The sequence below is a fragment of the Melozone crissalis genome, unplaced genomic scaffold, assembly GCF_028551555.1.
Source record: "Melozone crissalis strain CALT ecotype California unplaced genomic scaffold, PUWL_Pcris_2 ptg000038l_1, whole genome shotgun sequence".
Taxonomy (NCBI): domain Eukaryota; kingdom Metazoa; phylum Chordata; class Aves; order Passeriformes; family Passerellidae; genus Melozone; species Melozone crissalis.
Window position 1 is genome coordinate 7,462,466 of NW_026535816.1, and position 20,146 is coordinate 7,482,611.

The window sequence follows — 20,146 nt, forward strand, 5'->3', positions numbered from 1 at the left end:
AGAGATTTCTTAAGTCTTGACACAGGAGGCTTTGGAACAACAAAGATAAAGTTCTGTCAAATAAAACTACGAATGTAATGCTCCTACAAAATTTCTCCAATGCTGTTAAAAGTTACACTCAGAGCTACAAAGCAAGCAAAAAAAGCACTTCAAGAACAGCTCCGCATTAAGAAGAACGGGCTGTCATATCATTTAACTGAGAAATCAAAAAATATTTCAAATATTTGGGGAACTTACCTAATCAGTAAACGTTCAGTATGTGTCTAGTCATGTAGCCATCTTTTAGTCAATCATCAGAAAATCAAAGGCAAATTGGCATGACTCAACCCAAACTTTAATACCGCATGATTGTGTCGTGTAAGCTTGTTTTGTGCGAGGGCTGCTGTGGTTTTAGCGGGGAGATTAACGACCGGACCTAAGCTGGCCTCCAAACCTTGCCCTGCTGATGCCTCAAGCCCTTTGAAGTCTGACCATCATACCTGGCAAAACAACAGTGGGAACTAGGCTGGTGTCAGATCTAATCAAGTTTCCTGCCTCAGCATAGCTAACTATGGGGTACACTAATTGGCCCAATTGCGGATTATACCTTTTGCTACAGATTCGAGACAATAATTTAGTCAAATGATGGTTTTTATCTCCTTCTAATTAAGATTCCAAAGTGGGAAGAAATAGGATTAGACAGGCTAACTTCAAAATTGTGTCCTTTAAAGTGGCATGCACATAAGATAGATCTCTGATAATGCTGCATATAAGAGAATATTGCTAGTAACTAACGTGTGAAGATTTGAGAAAGCTTGAAATAGCTACTGCACCTTTTAGATAAACATGGAAGCTTTCCTGGAAGGTTCCTCTTCATCATTTATAAATGGACAATGAGCACTCATAAATATTCATTAAAAAACCATTTTCATCCTGAATTTTAAAATAAAATCTCTTTGGAGAACATTTCAATCCATCTTATTTTGATGAAGAAGACACAAGGAAAACTGAAATGGTAAAAGATTCTGCGGGCCATAAAGAGGTGGAGTTCCTCCCACAAAACTGCAATCTAATAAAATAGATTTGACTTTCAAAGTTTTCCACCTGCGAGGGCCAGACTATAAGGAGTTATTTTAGTGGTGAGCAATCCAGAGATGAGTAAATCCATGTCCCATGCTCTTATTTAAACTATAAAATAAGAATGGTCTAGTGAAGAAAACCCGTTTGGAAGAAATGTCACCGTAATTCATAGGTTCTGTGTTTCCAGCTTTTCTTATGCAATTTGATTTTAAAGGAGCATTTCAAGTAGAGGGCAATATTTTTATCCTAAATCATGCATATAAGTATGTAGAATCTTTCCAAAAACTCTAAGGTACTCTATATAAATTTTCATTTCGTATTTAGGCTACATACTGAAGAAGCCCTAGCTCATTGCATTGTGTATAAGGCACATACAATGCTTGCAATGCACACTGTTGTGCTGCTTTTTGCTTCTGCCCCCAGAACCAGCGCTGACTGACTGCTGACACATCACATTCTAGCTGCAGAAAGCCATTTCAGAAGACCTCGTTCACATCCTTTCCTAATTCAGTTTTTCCTTACTCCCATTTTCTTACCCCAGCCAGCCTCTCTGCTTTCCCTAACAGTATGAGGAAGAAAAACATATGTATTATGGATTAGCGAAACTTGTACAGGAAGATCACAGTAGGACAGTGATCTAACATGTTCAAAAAGGGAGAGTTTGTGTCAGTTCAGCTTACAGAAAGCATATCTCTAACAAAACCTGAAGTTATTCAAAAGGGGCTGCAGCTGAGCAGCGAAGGCAGAAATTACACAAGTGGGTCATCCACGCATGTCTGAGACAACAGGTTGTTTCAAGAGTTGCACTTCACTCCTGTTTCCAATGTCCCATGGCTAATTCAATTCTTTTTAGAGCCTCCTGCTAAGAGTTTTCTTTCCTTCTAAATTACATTACAGATTAGAATCTCAAACGTGTCGGGAAGAGAAAATTGTGTTCTGAGACGTCACCCAAATACCCTAATTCACAGCTATGACAAATGAGAATTTACTACGCTGTGAAATGAGGGTGCACGCCTCTCTACACCTCTGAAAACAGAGAGAACACTCGCATTTTAAAACCAAACACAGACTACCAAGGGTTTTGTTCCTACTGTACTGCTCAAATGCTTTAATACCTCACAACGCCTGGTCCCACTCGCTGCATTCTCTGGAAAGTGACAAACCTTCTAAAGGAATTGTCTTGGGGAAAAAAAAGCCCTCCTCCATGTGCTTGCCTTTAAGTGGCTTCTGAAGAGGATCCCTCTGGTTGAGAAACTTCTAGCACTCACGCAGAGATGACCTGCATGAAGAACTGGCTGCCTGATTAACTATTAACTACCTCTCAATAGGATTAGATAATTAAAGACATTGATGACCATTAATTAGGAGGAGGGCACCTTAATTTGTCACTTGATAGGGCCCTTTCAATGATTTATAGGTTAGGGCTACTTGCAATTGTGAAGGGGAGGGGGCAGTGAAGAGAGAGAACCCTTAAGTTACCTTATCAAGTGGCCAGCTAAAAAGGGCAGAGGGTCAAATAAGGGCCAAAGTGGTCACTTAAGGGTGAAGTCCCAAACACCAAAGCAGTGCCAAGCCACATTGACCAGCATTTGGTGATGAAGTAAAAAATATGCTAATTTATTGGTGGCAATTCTCCCTTTTTATGGTTTCAAGCAGTTAAGACAAGTGGCCTGCTTAAGAGCTTTTCATTTGAAAAGAGATTAAACAAAATGGTTTGTCAGGGATGCTTGGCTGTTTTATGTCTTTGTTAAAGAAAAAAAAAAAAAAAAATTGCCCAGACTGTACCGATGACTATTGCATCACCCTGAAAGCCATCTTCCATCTCTAAGCATTACTTGGTTAATAAATACATCAGCTCTAATTGCTTAATAGTGCTATGTTCATTTGCTCTTTAGCAAGATAAAAATGAAATACATCTTTTGTATAACTGCCTTCTATCAGGACTGCCTGCATAAAGGTCACAGAAAAAAAGTTCAAATTTAGTAGGAAATTTACTTAAGGACATTAGTGTAAATGATACTGTGTTTAAAATGACATAAAAGAGCGAAAGGTGATTTCAGTAATGCAAAGAAAATGGTTTCTGAATACTGATAAGGACACTTATCCCCCATACCACACACAATTTTAGCCAACATTATACATTAAAATCCCTCTACTGGGGTAATAACATGTAGCTACTTTCCCACCCACTAACACAAGTAAGAGCAAGTCATTAACATTTAATTAAATATGCTCCTGACATCCTTAGAAACATGTCATGCTTTGTTATTGAAGGTTGTGGCCTACTTTCTATGTACATTTTAAACCAAAATAAAGTATTTATAGGGCAGCAAACGAGACATTTTTAATTAGGAGGCATATTACAGTATTTTATAAACCCCTTCCCAACAGCAAAGCCAGAACGAAATGAATTGACATCATCTGATGCATATTTTATGTATTTTAACAAAACGAAACATAAGAGATGGGATTAGCTCCACCTTTTGGGTTCTAAACAGCGAAACAAGGTTTCTCTTACCTCGATGGTGAACTGCTTCCTTTTTAATCTAAAAGCAAGGTCCTTGGTGTCTGACACATCACAGATCAAGCTATTGAGCCGAGGAATCTGATGTACATGAACCAAACCTTGTGGAAAGAAAGAGTAAAGGAGGGGGGGAAGAAAAAAAAATAAAAAAATTAAGGAAACGCTGTCATCCAGATGCATAAATTAGAGTCTTACAGCAGAATTCTGTATATTTACACACACTCATCCTCCCCTTTTTAAACTGGAGCTTACTACCAGGAGCAATGAAGCAAACGGCGCGATTATGCTCAAGTAATCAAGCAGAATAAGATAAACAGAAATCCTTGTGCGGGGAAAACTAATTGCACTTTGGTACAGGAGTACAGATGTAAAGAGCCATCTTAATACTTGTCAAAACTCCAGCCCGTTTGTGTGTGATTTCCCCTCGTATTTACAGTAAGCAAATATGGCTATCACCTTGCACGCTGCCCACGGCACCACGGAGTGATCTTTATTTTATTAAATGCACCAGTAAGCAGCCAGCAAAACAAGGCTCATGGGTTACTGAGAACCACCGAAGCTCTAATGAGAGCTCCTTCCTTTCCTGCCCCGAAAACCACCTGAAAACAACAACAACAACAACAACAAAAAGTTTCTGGGGAAATCCCGGTTCGGGTGACGCTTTTTAATGATTTTTAACCCCCCCAGAAGAAATAAATTTTGCTCCTGCAGGAGGTTTCTGGAGCTGCTCAGATGTTTTTAGCAGCGCTAGGTGCACTGCAAGCTCCGCGTTCTGTCAGCTGCAAGTCAGGCTGATTTTTTCTGACAAGGACGCTGGATGGTTTTTGTGCAGCCTAATATAGTCTCTGAACAACCTGAGGGGGATTTTCTACGTCTGAAAACCAGGAAAATTCTTCAGGGCTTCTCAATTACTGGCCTATATTTGTTATTCAGAAAGCCAGCGTCTAAATGGAAATACTGAACGTTTAGAAAAGGTACCTGACTTCTAAACGGCAGCTGTGAGAAAATCCCCAAACATTAAACTCCTTATTTCAAATAAGGCAAGTATTTTTTTCAGGCATTTTTTATTTATTTTTTTTTTAAGTTTCCTAAAATTGAAGCACTTTAAAAAGCAGCATTTTTTTCGGGCACTAATTACAAAAATTGTCAATTATATTAGAAAAGTGTTATTACAGTTTTAAACCTTCTATGCCTGCCTACTGTACAGTGAATTAGAAGAACTATTTTTTAGGTTTTTGAGTAAAAAATCTAATTATTACATATAGGAACAGCAGGTATAACACAGAGTTGCTTATATACAGTATCCCAAAAATTTTCATTTAGGGGTAAGCTATATAATTCTTTTGTTATTTTGTGGCTTTTCAAACATTTAAATTTGCAGGCAGCTTAACAAAATGATTACGGTGTATTCATTAAATAATGCAATAACATAATCAAACTTCTCTTGAATAATGTCAAAATCTTTCATCATCCGCAATAAATAAATACCATAAAATATGTTCTTAGGCAAAAAGAATCTACCAAGTTAAAACCATTAGAAACACCCTTTTTCAGACTGTCAAATTAAGGTTGTGCAAATCCCAAAAGCTATGTATATTGGCACATAATTTGTATTAAATAGCACCAGAAATGGCTTAGCGTGCCTTTTTAGAGGAAAACAGGAAATAAAAGCTAAAACAAACATTGTCCTAAAGGATCTCTTCAGTAATGAAAAAAGGAGTATTAAATTGACAGAATTATGCTAGCATAAACAAAGGCCATATCACGATTATACAGTTGGAAAAATAATTAGGCAAATTATTCCAGCTTTTGTTCACGGTTTCTTTTTCATTCACCTTTTTTTCCCCAGATAATGAAATGTGCACCACTTTCACAGTCAGAAAGATTTTTCTCTGATTTATTAATTACAGCTTGCATACACACAGTGGTGTCTCAACATCATCTTTGCTTTTTTTTTCTGTGTACTCCATACATTCTGCTGGGGAAAACACTGCCACTGTCATGTGTTTACAGCAGATTTCAGATAAGCAGTTTACTTTCAGCTGAAGGTTTCCATGGAACTACAGTAATATCACAATAATAAGAGCTGTAATTTATGCACAGTGCTCTGGATTAGCTAAAACTGTTATCCACTGCTCTGGCTGTGCACAACTCCTAATATTATTTTTAAAATTTAAATAGTTTTGCTGCAACAGCTGACAAAAATCTTTGGGAAAGAAAATGCAAGATTAAGCACCCATTTTGAAGATAAAACACTCGAAAGGCTACATGACTTTTTACCAAAATCAGTTTCACATTTTACATTTCCTTAAAAGCGCAAGTGCTGTAACCTATAGCTGACAAAACAGAACCTTATTTTTCAGCACATAATCCGGCAGTTTATTCACCTTACTAACTAAAATACATGTTTTCCCGTGTTCTCGATTTAAAACTTGGCAGATCAGAAAGTATTGATTTCATGACAAGTCCAGCTCGCTGGTCAGATGATTGCCAAGCCTGCCCTGCATGTGAATTCCCCAAAGCCTGCCTGGTGAGATGTACATCTGATTGAGCCATGCCTCAGTAATGCAGCCTGACAACATGCAAGGAGTTGCCATGTTTCCTTTGCAGCCTTAATGCACTTTGCTGGAAATTTCCCTAACTCAAGGCTGCTTAGGCAAGGGGAAACATTTAAGAGATATAATTCCAAAATGAAATCAAACGCTGCTTTAGAGCAGATGCCCAATTGGAGGGCGAGCTGCTAAGTGCCCCAGAAACACCCAGGGCAGAATTTTTGCCTTGCTGAAGAAGGAACTCACCGTGGTAATCCTTGTACAATGGATTGGTTTCTCTCTCAGAGCCAATAAATGATTCAAGACCAACCACCATATCTGACAAGTTTGTTACACGTTCCATAATTGCTTTATTCTGTAAGACATGGAAACAAAATACACATCCTACGTGATGAAAAAGGTAATTAATGTTCACAGAGCAAGCCTTGGTCTTCTCAGTGGCAAACTGTGAGGGGAAAATAGGTCATCAATACACATAAATTATGTTAGAAGGCTTTTTTCTTAAAAAAAAATAAAATTAAAAGACTTCAAGTATGTGTCCAAAGAAAACAAATATTTGACAAGGATAAACCATGAAAGGGCTAACTTAGCACTAAATTAACATTTCCCTAAATCTTCACAACAAGCATTTGCTCACATCAGCAATATCTGCAAGCCACGTGTTAGGCTTATCTCTCATTGATTTCTGCTGTGAGTCTGATGCCCAGTTTTTGTTTGGGTTCTGAAAACCTTGGTTTTTAATACACTTAGGCATATCATCTCTAATACTTTGAGCAAGCAGAGCCCACACAATTATTCATTTTGCCTATCAGTAGAACACAGAAAACTCAATGCTAATTTCTCAGCACTTTTCCCTGTAAAAGTTTCTCTCTGCACAATATATGACTCTAAAGCTTCAAACAGCATTACCATTTATCAATATATTTGTGATTTTTTACGTGCTGCCTTATGTCTTGTTCTACAATGTACTGTCACATGCCTTAAATAAGCTGTTTTCCACGTGGTTTTCTTTACTCAATTTTATATAGCAGAGAGACATTCAAAGGTCACAACAGAAATCTTCAGGGGTAAGTCAGAAAAAATGTTCTTAAATGCTTTGATGATGTCAGTATTTAATGAGGAAAAAAGAGAACCATTTCTCTGGTAAAAATCAAAATATTTCTTGAAGATAACAAATAGTTATCTTAATAGTTATAATACTTGTTCTTGGTGCTTGTAGGTGCTACATTTATCAAACCTTCAGGGGTATCAAGACTAATCATCTCAAAATACCCATTACAATTATAAGGAATTAGCTCTGCAGCCCCAGGTTCTAGTTTGGGTATTTTTCATTGATTTTAAAGTATTTTGTACATTTTGCACTTCTTTAATGAACTATATGACTTCTGCTTATTCTGAAAGGTAAATTTAAATACTGATAAACCATTCCATAATAGCGATTCGTCAATTAGGAGCAGAGACACTAAAACATCCCCAGACATGTTAGAACAGTCCATGCATTGTACTGACATTCAGGTTTATTAAAATGGTGATCAACCTCCCAACTGCTCCCAAGAACCCACATTTCAATAACCATTTCAATAACCATTATTTTCAATAACCATTATTTTCTAGCCACAGAGAAGCTTACAGAGCAGTCACCAAAGGCGAAAATCTCCTGCTCCTGTCAAAGAATAAACAGAATTCTGTTCCCTGACCTCCACATGAAGTTGTGGCCTGCCTGGGACAGCCCAATCTGCGCAGGTTACCAGCCCCAAACCCACAGATCCCATGGCACCTTCACACCCCCTCCCTTCCCCACCTTCTGGGCCAGATGGCATCAAGTCCTGGGGAGGGGGCTCTTTTCAAAGCCTCTTGTGCCCAGGCCAAGAGCATCCACCCCCGTGGAGCCAGGGAACTTCCATTTTACCCACAAATCTGGCCATGGAGGATGATAAAGTGCTGCCACCCCACAGAATTTCCTTTCTGAGGAGTAACACAAGTGATGTGAGGTAAAAAGGACATTGCCCACACATCAATCCCCACACCTTGCTATTGTGAAGCTGGCTTGCAAATCATTTCCTCTTTTAGGAAGGGAGAGACACTATATTATATTTTAATGGAATCCTTATTCTATGGGGGCAATCACATAAAGATGGTATAAATGTAAATCTAAAGTAGTCAGTGACCTCTGCAACCCCACAGACCAGAAACGGCCATCTTTTGTCAGCTCTTCAGGAGGCTGCTGGATGCTCTTTGTGTAAGTAAGAAGCAAAAAACTTTTATATAAATAAATAAACACTGATGATTCCTGGAAAGAAAGCTAAAGTCCTGATACAAAAAAAACCAAAACCTATCCTTTGAAAAAAACATTTGCTGTCTGCTGATGTTTTTGCTTGCCAGTTTTGATAACAATGGGTCACAAAAACTGTGGAAAGAAACCATCAGCAACATGCCCCCATCACTGACAGTCCTGCAAATCATAAGAATAGCATTTCCTTATTTGGTTTTAATTCAAAATTAAGATTCAAGTGAGGGACAGCACCTCAATATTTGCCTAACATGTTGGGTTTCAGCTCTTCCTCTGAAAGGGTTTGCTTTCTTAAATGGTGCTCTCTTTGCCCACGCTGATTTTGTTTTTGTTTTTCAAGTGTGTCAAAATATTCCCCTGGCTTAATGCAGTGTATCTTGGGAAATATTTTGCACAGTGGATGGCCACACCAAACAGACATTTGCTTATGTGGCATTGTTGCCATAGATCTGTATCTATCATGTATTTTCTAGTTTGCAGCGTTCAGCACATTAATGCCCGATCAAAGCTGACGTCAGCACACAGATAGTTGTGATGTATGGCACACTGACATAAAGACACAAATCATGTTGCCCCATCTGGGCTGGAAAATGTAACAGAGCTCCAGATCTTCCTCCAGCCCCATACAAATATACCTCCTGCTTCTGGCATAAACTTGGCAGCTCTGGAGGGGAGCCAGGACATGGTTAGGAGGGAAGCCAGGAATGGTGAGATTCAGGGAAAGAGTTTGTTGGCAGCTACAAGAGGTATTGTTTTAAATTATACTAAAAATTAAAAAAAAAAAAAACAAACCCAAAACAACCCAAAAAGCCAGCCTTGGAAAGTTTTCAGTCTTGCTATATGTGCCACAGCTTTTATAAATTAGTTAGTTCAGCCAAAATATAATTATTCTAACAACATGGTAGCAATCCTGTTGTGCAGGCTGGGCTAGGCATCCATTCTGTATCTTACTTTGTGCTACTGTTTGAGACAGACATTTTCTTTTAAGTGCAAACTTGCAATATTTGGGTTCAACCAAAGTGTACTTTCAAAACATGTCAGGAAAATCCACGTAGCGAGCTGGCTCTGGAAATGGGAACTGCACACGTGCTCACGCAGCTTTGGGCAAGGGAAATATGGAAAAATATTGCTTTGCCTTACTAATTTATTTTCAGAAGGTGCATAAGCTTTGAGTAATTATTTGTGCAATAATTCGATCAGTTGTTTTATATATTGTTTAAAAATATTTGTTTACAACAAAAGCTGTTTAAAATGCCCCGTGTTCTGTGTTTGAGTACAAAGCATGGGACTCCACCAACAGAAATTCTGTATGCTCAAACTTCCACACTGAAATTAATATCGCGTGTTTCTACTGGATTGAGTTCTCAATGCACCACAATTTTATCATTACTACTATTAATCAAATGAATCTTGGTTCATCTGGATTCCCTATTAGGGAAAAAATCTGTCTTTTCCCCTCTGCTCTAATTTCTAGCTCTCCTCTGATTCCCTGTCAAAATTTTTCCAACACCCAAAATCCGTCCTCTCATTTTGCCAGTTTCTAAAAAATTAAAGACCTCACAACATTTGTGCCATGAAAATATTTAAATCCTCAGTGCTTGCACTGCATAAATAAAGAAAAGTCAGGGAGTGGACATTTTTCTTTGGACAGCCTGAACTTTTCTACATAATACATATAAACAACCTCAAAATTTAAAAGGAAATAAGACACTCATGTTAAGGATCTACAATAAGATAGAATTACCACCTATATAAATATATATAATATATATAAATATAATATAAATATAAACCTTTTTGCATATATTTGCATTTTTATTCTGATTAGTACATGAACATAATTTTAATATGGACTTACATTCTGCATTGAAAAGAAGGTATTTTAAGGGCACACCTCTTTTCAGAGAGACATTAGGCCTATATTTTGGTAGAGGGCTACTTCTGTATCTTTACATTCTGGTAATATAATCCCCTCATTGGTTTTATTTTAAATAATTTAATTAAGAATTAATACATTGAATCCTACTTCAATTTCATCACCTAAACCACTAATTACAAATATTGTTTGTACTGGGACAAAACCCAGTCAGCAAAGAGGAATTCAGACAGTTCTCCCAAGCCCAGGTAAAATTTTAATTTGAGGCAACAATCTCTGTTGTTACCAACAGGTGAATGCAGAACTCCTGACACTTCATTTCAAAGGAGGTCTCAGTAATAAACACCAAGCAAGTTCATGCCAAATAATATGAATCTTGTGAAATTAAAGCAAATTTAGGTGTGTGAAGTTTCAAGAAAAGCTAAAAAATTGGTTGGTTTTTTTTTTATTTTTAATTCTGCTACATTCTGTAGCATAAAACTGAAATAAGCTTAGCACCATAATAGAGACAGGCAAATTGAACTAAAAAGAAACAATGGTTGGATATTCAATACATGAAATAATCCTTGATATTTTTGACAGATTATCACACAATGATGCAGTAATGACTTCACAATACACAAATATTTACCACATGTCATTACTACTTCATCTCCAAAGGATTTTACATTGGAAATATAAGTTATTCAGAAATGTGGCTTAAATATTTATGACTATTTGTTAATAATTACTACTCAAGAAAAATTCAGAATTACCCATACATCTTCTTTTGGTAAAAGATGTTGGGTAATGGCCCCTTGTATTACTTTTATAGAGAGATCCAGCTTGTGTACTTATTCTGATTATTATTCACAAATAATAATAGGACATTATTATAGCAAGATTCAAAGTATTAATGTATTATCATTATTCAAAAATACCCAAAATAAATTATTAACAACTGCTCTGCCAAAAAGTGTTACTTGATAATTATTAAAGACTGTAAAGTATAAAATTCTACACATCTTCCAACTCCAAAGTGATTAGGTGTGTTTGCACACAGTAAATTTCCTAACTGAATGTTGAATTTTGGATCTAAAATGAATGTACGCTCAGGCCATGGGAATATAAAATGACCATTAACAAATTTTGGTGTGCAGAAATCTGTACCAATCTCACAAGAAAACTGAGCACAAGTGCCATGTCTTTGCTGGAAGGCTCGAGAAATAAACTGAGAGGATTTGCTGCAAAGTACAACGCCTTCAGTGATGAGAAATCCACACCTGGGGATTCCTCTTTTACCTTTGAAGAACCTTACTGACTATCATAAAACTTAGGTATAATATCCTGTATGGATGAAACAAGAGAAAAACTGATTTTGGTTGACTTGTTTAGAGGTAGAATAACATTAATGTATAATATTGTAATTATACAATCTATCTATTATATATAATATATATAATAAATATAATATATATAATATATATTATATATATTATGTATCTATAATTATACATAGTAATAGATAATAGACAATTATAATATATACATTATGTATATATAATATATATATAAATATATAATATTGTCATAGCTAAATAACATAGCTAGTTACATCAGCTAATTTAAAGCAGTAAAGAACATATTTGAAAAATTTTATACAATTTGCAGAAGCAAAGAAAGGACAAGTAGTGAAGACAAGAACAGGCAATTAGATGCAACATATTCATAAAAATGGGAAGAGAGTAACAAAGCATCTGTTGGTCAATATGTTACACAACAAATTAATTCCAGATTTTGGTTGTTCTCTTAAGGTTGCTTTTAATAACTTTGTCCTGTTAGTTGCCTCTGCTCTGGGAACTCTGCAGTGTTTTTTGCATATTACCATAACATGTCAGATGAAGGTGGGTGACACTGCACACAGTCAATTTTGATAATTTTTCAGGAAGAATAGTGAGCCAGGAAATAAAAAGTAAATATCACACACTTAAAAAGAAAAAAAAAAAAACCAAACAAAAAACAAAGCAAACAAAAAAAACCCCAAAAAACAAACTTTGGATCTTCATTGAAGATGGACTTGTGCATTACTTGAGCTTTGAAAGCATCTCAGGCCAGCAAACCCTGGCACCTTACAAAATCAGAAGTTTGTCTATTCTGCCACTGAAGGGCAGACCTAAAGGCTGAAAGCAGGGAAATGAGAGCTCACTAAACAGAGATAAATCAAGCAAGTCAATAACAGTTGCTGCTGCTGCAGCCTAAAAAAGATGGACCAAGCCTAGCAGCTTAAATGAAACGTTCCATCTGTTGATCTCCAAGTGCTTCGCAAAAGACAGGCAAGGGCTGCACTCCTCCTTTACAGGTCAGCAACAAGCACAGAGGTGTGGTGTGAGCTGGCCAAAGGCAAAAAGGCAGCCAGGAGTGAGCTGGGGTCCCAGCTCAGCCTCCCACTGCAGCTGAGGCTTGCTCCAGGAGGTGCATCCTTGGATTTGGGCTAAAACAGGCTGAAGATGGTGCGGGAGTGGGAGCCCAGAAAGCTGAAAATCCTGTTATTGTGTGGCTGAAAGAGGTGACAGATGTGCAGTGTGCTAAAGGGTGACACTTTGTGAGCTGAGCCCTGCCCAGTGCTTTTCTCCTCTCTTCTCTCTCCTCAGCATTCTGTGACTGGAAGCACAGGCTGCAGGTGACTCTGAGTGCTGCTGGGGCATGGGGCTCTTGCATTTATTTGGAGATGAAATAAATCTGGCTGAGCCCTCTTTCCATGCAGGAAAGGAAGAAATAGGTACAAGAATGAAGAAATCAGTATATGATGTGGGCTAAGGTGAGCCCAGCACCTCCCCTGAGCACTATCTGGTTTTCACTAATCAGATTGTCTCACTGTTGTAAAAGCATATAATTAGAAATCTATAGGTTATCTCTGGTCTTCAAGCATTGAAAAAATGAGCTGGTCATTTGAGCAGATTCCTCTAGAAAAGTGAACACAGAAAATATGCCATGCTACAAGTTGGTCATAGGGCAGTATAAAACAGAGATGCAAAAGCAGTCTGAAGAGTGAGTCATGTAACAAAGGAGCCACAACAAAACTGCCAAAATTACATATTTGAAACCAACTGGCTTAACTAAAATCCTATGACTCCATTGGGAGTCATTCATTATAAGAAAAAGGTTCAGGAGTTCCTTTTGTTGCCATTTTGCCTGGAAAAAAATAAAAAAGTCATTGCAGTTTTCTTACCAATTTGGAAAAGCTAACACTCACTGCAACTTTAATTCTTTAAACAGTGAATCTCGTTTTATTCCCGGGTGCCCAAAAAGAACCTGCACTATTATTTCAATTACCAGCACACAAGCATCAAAAGGAACACCTAACTGGTGTTGATAACCAAGTGGCAAGACTCCGCAATATAAAAACCACTTAAAAAACTAATCCCTTATCCAGTACAAAATTATAGGCTGTCATCAGGAGCAGGCTGGCAGAGCCGGGTCCAGATGGGAAACTGGCTGGGCAATAAGGAGAGGAAGGGTGGAAATGATGGGTGGGCTGGAAAGGAAGGGGACCCAAGCAAAGACATGACTGCTCCCTCTGCTGGCAAGGGCCTCCCTGCTTTAATTTTTAACTAATGAGTAGGCATTTCTTTAATTATTTAGGGTCTAGCCGATAAATAATGCAGAGCGCTCCTTCCTCAGTCTGTTGCTGTGTGCTTGCACATTTTTGAACTTATGGTGCCCTATTTCACTAGAATAATCTGCCACGGAATTAAGGCTCAGATGGATGTCTAATGGAGGGTTCCAGGCTTTTATATTTTAATTCTTCGCAAAATGAAAAGCAAGATTAGGCTATTTAACCTTCCAAATATTGTATTTTACAATGTATGCTCATTTCATATTTAATTTACACATTTCACAATATTACCACAAATTGCTTGTCATATCTAACTCTAACAAGGACTCCTTTATGCAGCAGTAAGATGCTATAAAATTAAACATTATGCAATACAAACATACTAAATGACACATCCTACCAAAAATGTATCTCTCTTCCATGAGCAAAATCCATGACCGGTGAATTCAGCGACAATTTTCATACTAAAACTGAATTAAAAGATGAAGATAAGCCATTCACTGCTTGATTTGGAATAGAAATTAATAGCTGCAGCAAGAACATTTAGAAAAAAATCTGTTCTAAGATTTTGGCCTACAACCAGCAGCTCCCAGAACAGGAGGGATCAGCTTTTTTTGCCCACTGTTCTCATCTGAATCCTGGCTGCAAAGCCACTCCAGCTCCCAGCTTTCCAGAAGGCTCCATCCCAGGAATCCTCGCCTGCCATTTGGTTTGCTGATTTTAATCTCCCAGGACTTTCTTACAGTGGCTCCACTATGCTGAACTGGCACTTGCTCCTAGAAGTGAGTTATTATTAAACTTGTAGGTCAATTGTGGCACTAACAACTCTTTGGAAGCTTTCAGCCACGGTGTACAATTTGCTGGTCTAATTAAATATTAATTCTAAGTGTTACATTCTGTGGCTAAGAGCTTTTATTTTCCATCATCAGTCTGGAAGAGAAAGAGGTTACAAGGCTAATTTAATTTTTTTTTCTTCCTCCTAGCATTAAAGCTTAACTACACAGGCACAAAAACATCATTAAAGATGCAGTATTCTTTTTTATTATGATTATATTCTAATTAATAGAGAATGTCTAAACAAAAAGAGGTAGAGCTGGTTTCTGAAATTTCAGGATTTTTAAACAACACCAAAAGTTCCCATCAAAATGTTCCTAAGCACACGTTGCACAGGAGCTCAATATTTCCTTCCGTGAAAATCACTTAAGATGGAAATCTTAATGGAAATCAGATGGACACATGCAAGGATTTAAATGTAAAATAGTTTTACACAAAATTTTTCTTCTTTGTTCTGATTCTGAAACAGAACAGATAAACCCTATATTTAAGGCTAGTCACAGAGCTTTTTCTTTTATTTATTTATTTTTTTTACTAGAGCCTGAACTTAAGCAAAAAACAAACAAACAAACAAACAAACAAAAAAAAGCTTTGGGAAAAAAATTACTACATTGCATTTTCTAAAAGAATGACTTGCTTAAAGCAATAACTCCTTTGCCCTGTATTATTTGAAGTCACTCTTTTAATCTTTACTTATCAGTGGGCTCAGTAGAGGAGCCTCCTCCCTTCTGCTTCCATAACAGTTGTGTCCATGTCTGGACACTGGGCATTATATTAACTGCTTAGTCCAGTAGCCAAAAGATTCCATATGCTTGAACAGATGACTATCTCCATACTGTGATGGGATATTTAACTGTTTAGCTCTGCTGCTGTTGTTCAAAGACTTGCTTCTAAATCTCACCTGATTTTCAAAGGCGGATTTTCAGTTTATGCACCTAAAATGTGAAATAAAATTGCCACCTTGCACGTGCTCCTGCACTGCTCCAGTTTAACATGTGCATTTTGGGAAAGAGGGGTTTTTTTAATTAAAGAGAGATGGGGAGGATGTGTATATAGTCCCCTTCTAAAAAGTAAAATTTATTAAAATGACAAGGCTGTTTTAGGCATGTCACTTCAACAGACAGCATGACTATTCACCCTAATATAGTTAATTTGGTTAACAGACAGCTAATATGTGGGGACAAAAACATGCTTCAGTTGTACATTGTATTTGCTTTTGAAATGGGTAGTTGTTACCAAATCAGAAGTGGTAGTACTAGAACACAGCTTGTAGGCAGGCAAAATCTGATTCTATGAAACCACATAATACTTGATTTATTTCTTCTACAGCATGGTTAGCTAATACCATCAGCGATAAGAGAAATGAAAAAAAAAATTGTTTCCCAAATTAAATTTTGAATAGGACACTTACTTGAGCTTCCTAGTCAGTCAGAATTTTAAAGATGGATTTATGAATGTTTAAAACCAAAATACTCATCCCTAAAAGTATGTGGATAACCCAAAATACCTGTCAAACTTATAATATTTCTACAGCTGTTAAAATCTATGTCTCACATACAACAAAAAGCAACACGCAACATTAAAAAGCAAGTAAAAAAAGAAACATACAGAAAAATATTAAGACCATTTCATCTTCATGGTTTCTATTTTGCAGAGAAATTTGAAAGCTTCCTTAGTTATGATATAAAACCCACATGATGTTGGATCTCAATACAAATCTTTGTGCAGCTACCTCATCAAATGCATTTGGAGGTTATTCAGCACTTTACAGCAGAGAACTCTCAGGAGTGAGAGCTCTAAGGTAGGCAATCACTCTTAGGTCTTGTCATAGGAATAAAGATTTCAAACTGTGAGAAATTCACCAGCTAGAGGAGTTCACATCTTATAATCCTATATTAGCAATGGATTCTTGACTTGGAGTTTAGCTGCTAAATCACTCAGTGTGAACACAAAAGGCTTGGGATGTGAAAAGGTTTGTTTCTGAATTTTTCTACACTGAAACCATCAGTAACTTCTGCGCTTGGGTGAATCCAAAACATTAATATTGGAGGAAATTAATTTTTTAACCTAGTGGATGAAATAATGAAAATACCTTGCTAAACAGAACTGCAGACTCTGAGGACAGGCTCTGTAAGAAGAGTTATTCATACTGACTTTCCATTAGTCAATTAATTTCCCTTGGTACATGCTGACTAATATGGTTTTTAGTCCTTAGCAGTAATACCAGCTTTGAGTTCAAAATAAAGGATGGCTTTAAGAAGTGCCCTGCTTTCCCCATTGAATATAATAATCCACTCAGGAAAATCTACTACTACTTAAGAGATACAAAATTGGGAAGGACAGGAATAGAATTAAAAACATTCTTTAGTATTTTGAGGGAAAGATCTACTTGGATTTACCAAAGATTTCTAGCAATTAAAGAAAAAAAATACAATGGGAAAATATTTAAAATTCTAATTTAGGACTTTTCCATTACAGACCAGTGACATTCAAGTCCTTTCATTCACACAATTGCACAATAATGATTTTTCTAAATTTAGGTATTTAAATGCACTGATTATCAAAACACAGAAAAAGAATTCTTACTTGCTTTTATAATATTCCTTAAACTTGGAAATTGTAACAACAAATTAAATGCCTCTTCAATCTGCCCTCCTTGATCAATGCTAGATTTTAAAAATGGAAGTAATTTTCCCTTTTCAAATGTACCATATGATTTCTCAGGCACAATGCATTTTCAAGAAGCAGTAGGAAGACTTGAAAAATAACCTTCCATCAACTATTTTAATCACACTTGTAAGTAGCTCAATATTTATTACTTGACAGACAGTGTAAGATAAGAGGATGTTCAATCGGTAGAAAATATCAATCAAGTAAAAACTTGTCACATATCACCTGAATAAAATTCATATTTGGATAAGTTTTTTATGTCATTTTCTTGAAACCCTCTTCCAGAATAGTGTATTCCTAATTTTGTGGTTGAGAAAAGAGAATTTTCTTTTTTCTTCATGCGCTGTTTGCCCTAGAAGCTCCATCAATAAAACCCCCAAAATCTGTGTGCTTTAGTGGACTACAATTTTTTTCCAGTTACTCTGGAAAAACTCCACACCAACAGACTTTTTTTGCAAACTTGGGTCTTTTACCAAAATACAGCCTTACAGGACATTGTGAACTGTCCCATCAGGCTGGATTAATGAGCATTATCTTTGGATAAATGCAATTCCAAGTTATTAAATCTAAGACAATGGATTGCTGGAATACTGTAAGAGCCACATTGGTGCATTTGTATCACAGAGGGAAAAATATCAAGAACAAAATCACTATTTAATGCTCTGCAATCACTGAAAAGTCAAACCAGAAATGAGAATTTAGGGAAAGTGAACCAACAATAACAGCATTACTGTTTATCTAAAAGGATAAGTGACTGTTTAGAAACAGATTAAGAAGGCAGCATGAGAAAAACTGCAAACCAGAATACAGAAAATATTAAATAGGGAGGATCATTTTAATGTTTCACCAGCCAGAAAAAAGGATAATATATGAAAGGTAAAGGCAAAATTAAACTTTCTGAAAAACAAAGAAACCAAGTAGAGTCAATTTGTGAACTCCCTGTCACAGTACAACATGCAAAGTATTTGGCAAAATACAAGAAAAAAAACAATAAAAAAAAATATGCATTATTCATATACTTCATATAAAAACCAGAATTAGTCTGGGCTGAAAAGAATTTGCCCCTGTCAAAAATCAGTACCACCAATTGTTTTATTTCTTCTTCACTGGAGTAACTAGTACTGGAGATTGACACAGACAAGGTAAATTATGTCACTACCAAAAATACACTTCCTCATGACAAAGCAGGTAAAGACAAAGCTATTTTTTTGTGTCCAGACAAAACTTTGATTAAATGTGATTTTGAACTTACGCATCCACCCAATTAATTTAGTTAGGGGCTTAACTACAACCTGGGAAGCAGAGGAACTATTAGAGTAGCACTAGAGTGGTTCAGGGTAAAAAAAATTGGGGAATTTACTACATCTTCAGGACAGCAGTGTGAATTCTCTGCTGAAAAGAATTTGCCCCTGTCAAAAATCAGTACACCAATTCCTTTATCTCTTCTTCACTGGAGCAACTAGTACTGGAGATTGACAGAGACAAGGTAAATTATGTCACTACCAAAAATATACTTGTTCATTGCAAAGCAGGTAAAGACAAAGCTATTTTTTTGTATCTGCCATCCAGACAAAACTTTGAATGTGATTTTGAACAAAATCACTTAAATGTGATTTTGAACTTACACGTCCTTCACGAGAATTACGCGTGCGAAGAATTTACATGGAGGCCACCCAGTTAATTTAGTTAGGGGCTTAACTACAACTTGGGAAGCAGAGGAACTATTAGAGTAGCACTAGAGTGGTTCAGGGAAAAAAAAATTGGGGAATTTACTACATCTTCAGGAAAGCAGTGTGAATTCTCTGTGTGTTCAGTGCACTGACTCGACGATTCGACAGATAAAGCACGTGCTAGAGCTGGCTGATGGAATTAAACATAGATACACTTGGAAATAAAGGAAAAAGCTCCCTGTGCTGGGAGAAGGGACGTTTTCCTGCGTGTGTGAGTGCAGCAGAGAGGAGAGGAGCCGCTCAGAGGGAAGGGGAGCAGCTGCTGTGAGCACCAGGCTGCCGCGCACATGTTGGGCGGCGCTGGGCAGCATCCCCAATTATCGGTGCCAGCGAGGCTGCACACACGCTCCCAGGGGCTGCTGGCAGGCTGCTCGGAGAGGCCAGCACTGTGCTCACTCTGCAGGGCTCTGGGAACTCACTCCTGTGGGCTACCAGGGACCCTCAGCAGCTCTGCTCCTCCCCATGACAGCTCTGTCCACAGCACGCTGCGTAAAGGGTGCGCCAACTCCCATGGTTTCAAAAAAAAAAAAAAAAAAATTTTAATGCCTGTTGGGATTTTAGCTGACTGGAGATTGGAAAAGTACAAGGTTGTGGCTAATTTTGAGTCTTGCACTTGCAAGATAGCGTGTCTTTGGACTTAGCTGTAGTGTGATAATAAATGGTGAAGGAGACATGAGAAAAGAGAGATGTAACTTTTAAGGAATGGGGAAGAGCTGATGTTGTGGTGTGGCTAATGGACAGTGTAAATTACAGAATATTCATGAGCTTACTACTTGCTGCATAAGTGTCTGATGCTCTCTTCAATAAATGGAACTTGCTGATGACTCAGATTGAGCCCCGAGTTTTCCCTGCACCCAACAAATGGGTCATCCCCAACAAATGGCTCATTCTGCAACAAATGCCCTTGCTTGTTTAAAACATCAAGGCAAAGATTCTGCACATTCATTTTTTTTTAATTCAGGATTTTCCAGCACTTACTGCTAAAATTAAAAACTCAGTTATTTAAAAAATGAGGT

The 20,146-nt window shown here is 37.2% G+C and overlaps 1 protein-coding gene across 1 annotated transcript in view; it reads right to left on the minus strand.

The window, feature by feature from the left end:
• The window catches only part of ELP4 (elongator acetyltransferase complex subunit 4), a 146,606-nt gene that overhangs the window by 76,347 nt on the left and 50,113 nt on the right, over nucleotides 1–20,146 (minus strand). The window contains exons 8-9 of the mRNA XM_054283655.1: nucleotides 6,382–6,490; nucleotides 3,578–3,684 (exon numbers count right to left, since the gene is read on the minus strand). Of these exons, the coding sequence (XP_054139630.1) occupies nucleotides 3,578–3,684; nucleotides 6,382–6,490 (216 nt within the window). The remainder of the gene's footprint in view (nucleotides 1–3,577; nucleotides 3,685–6,381; nucleotides 6,491–20,146) is intronic.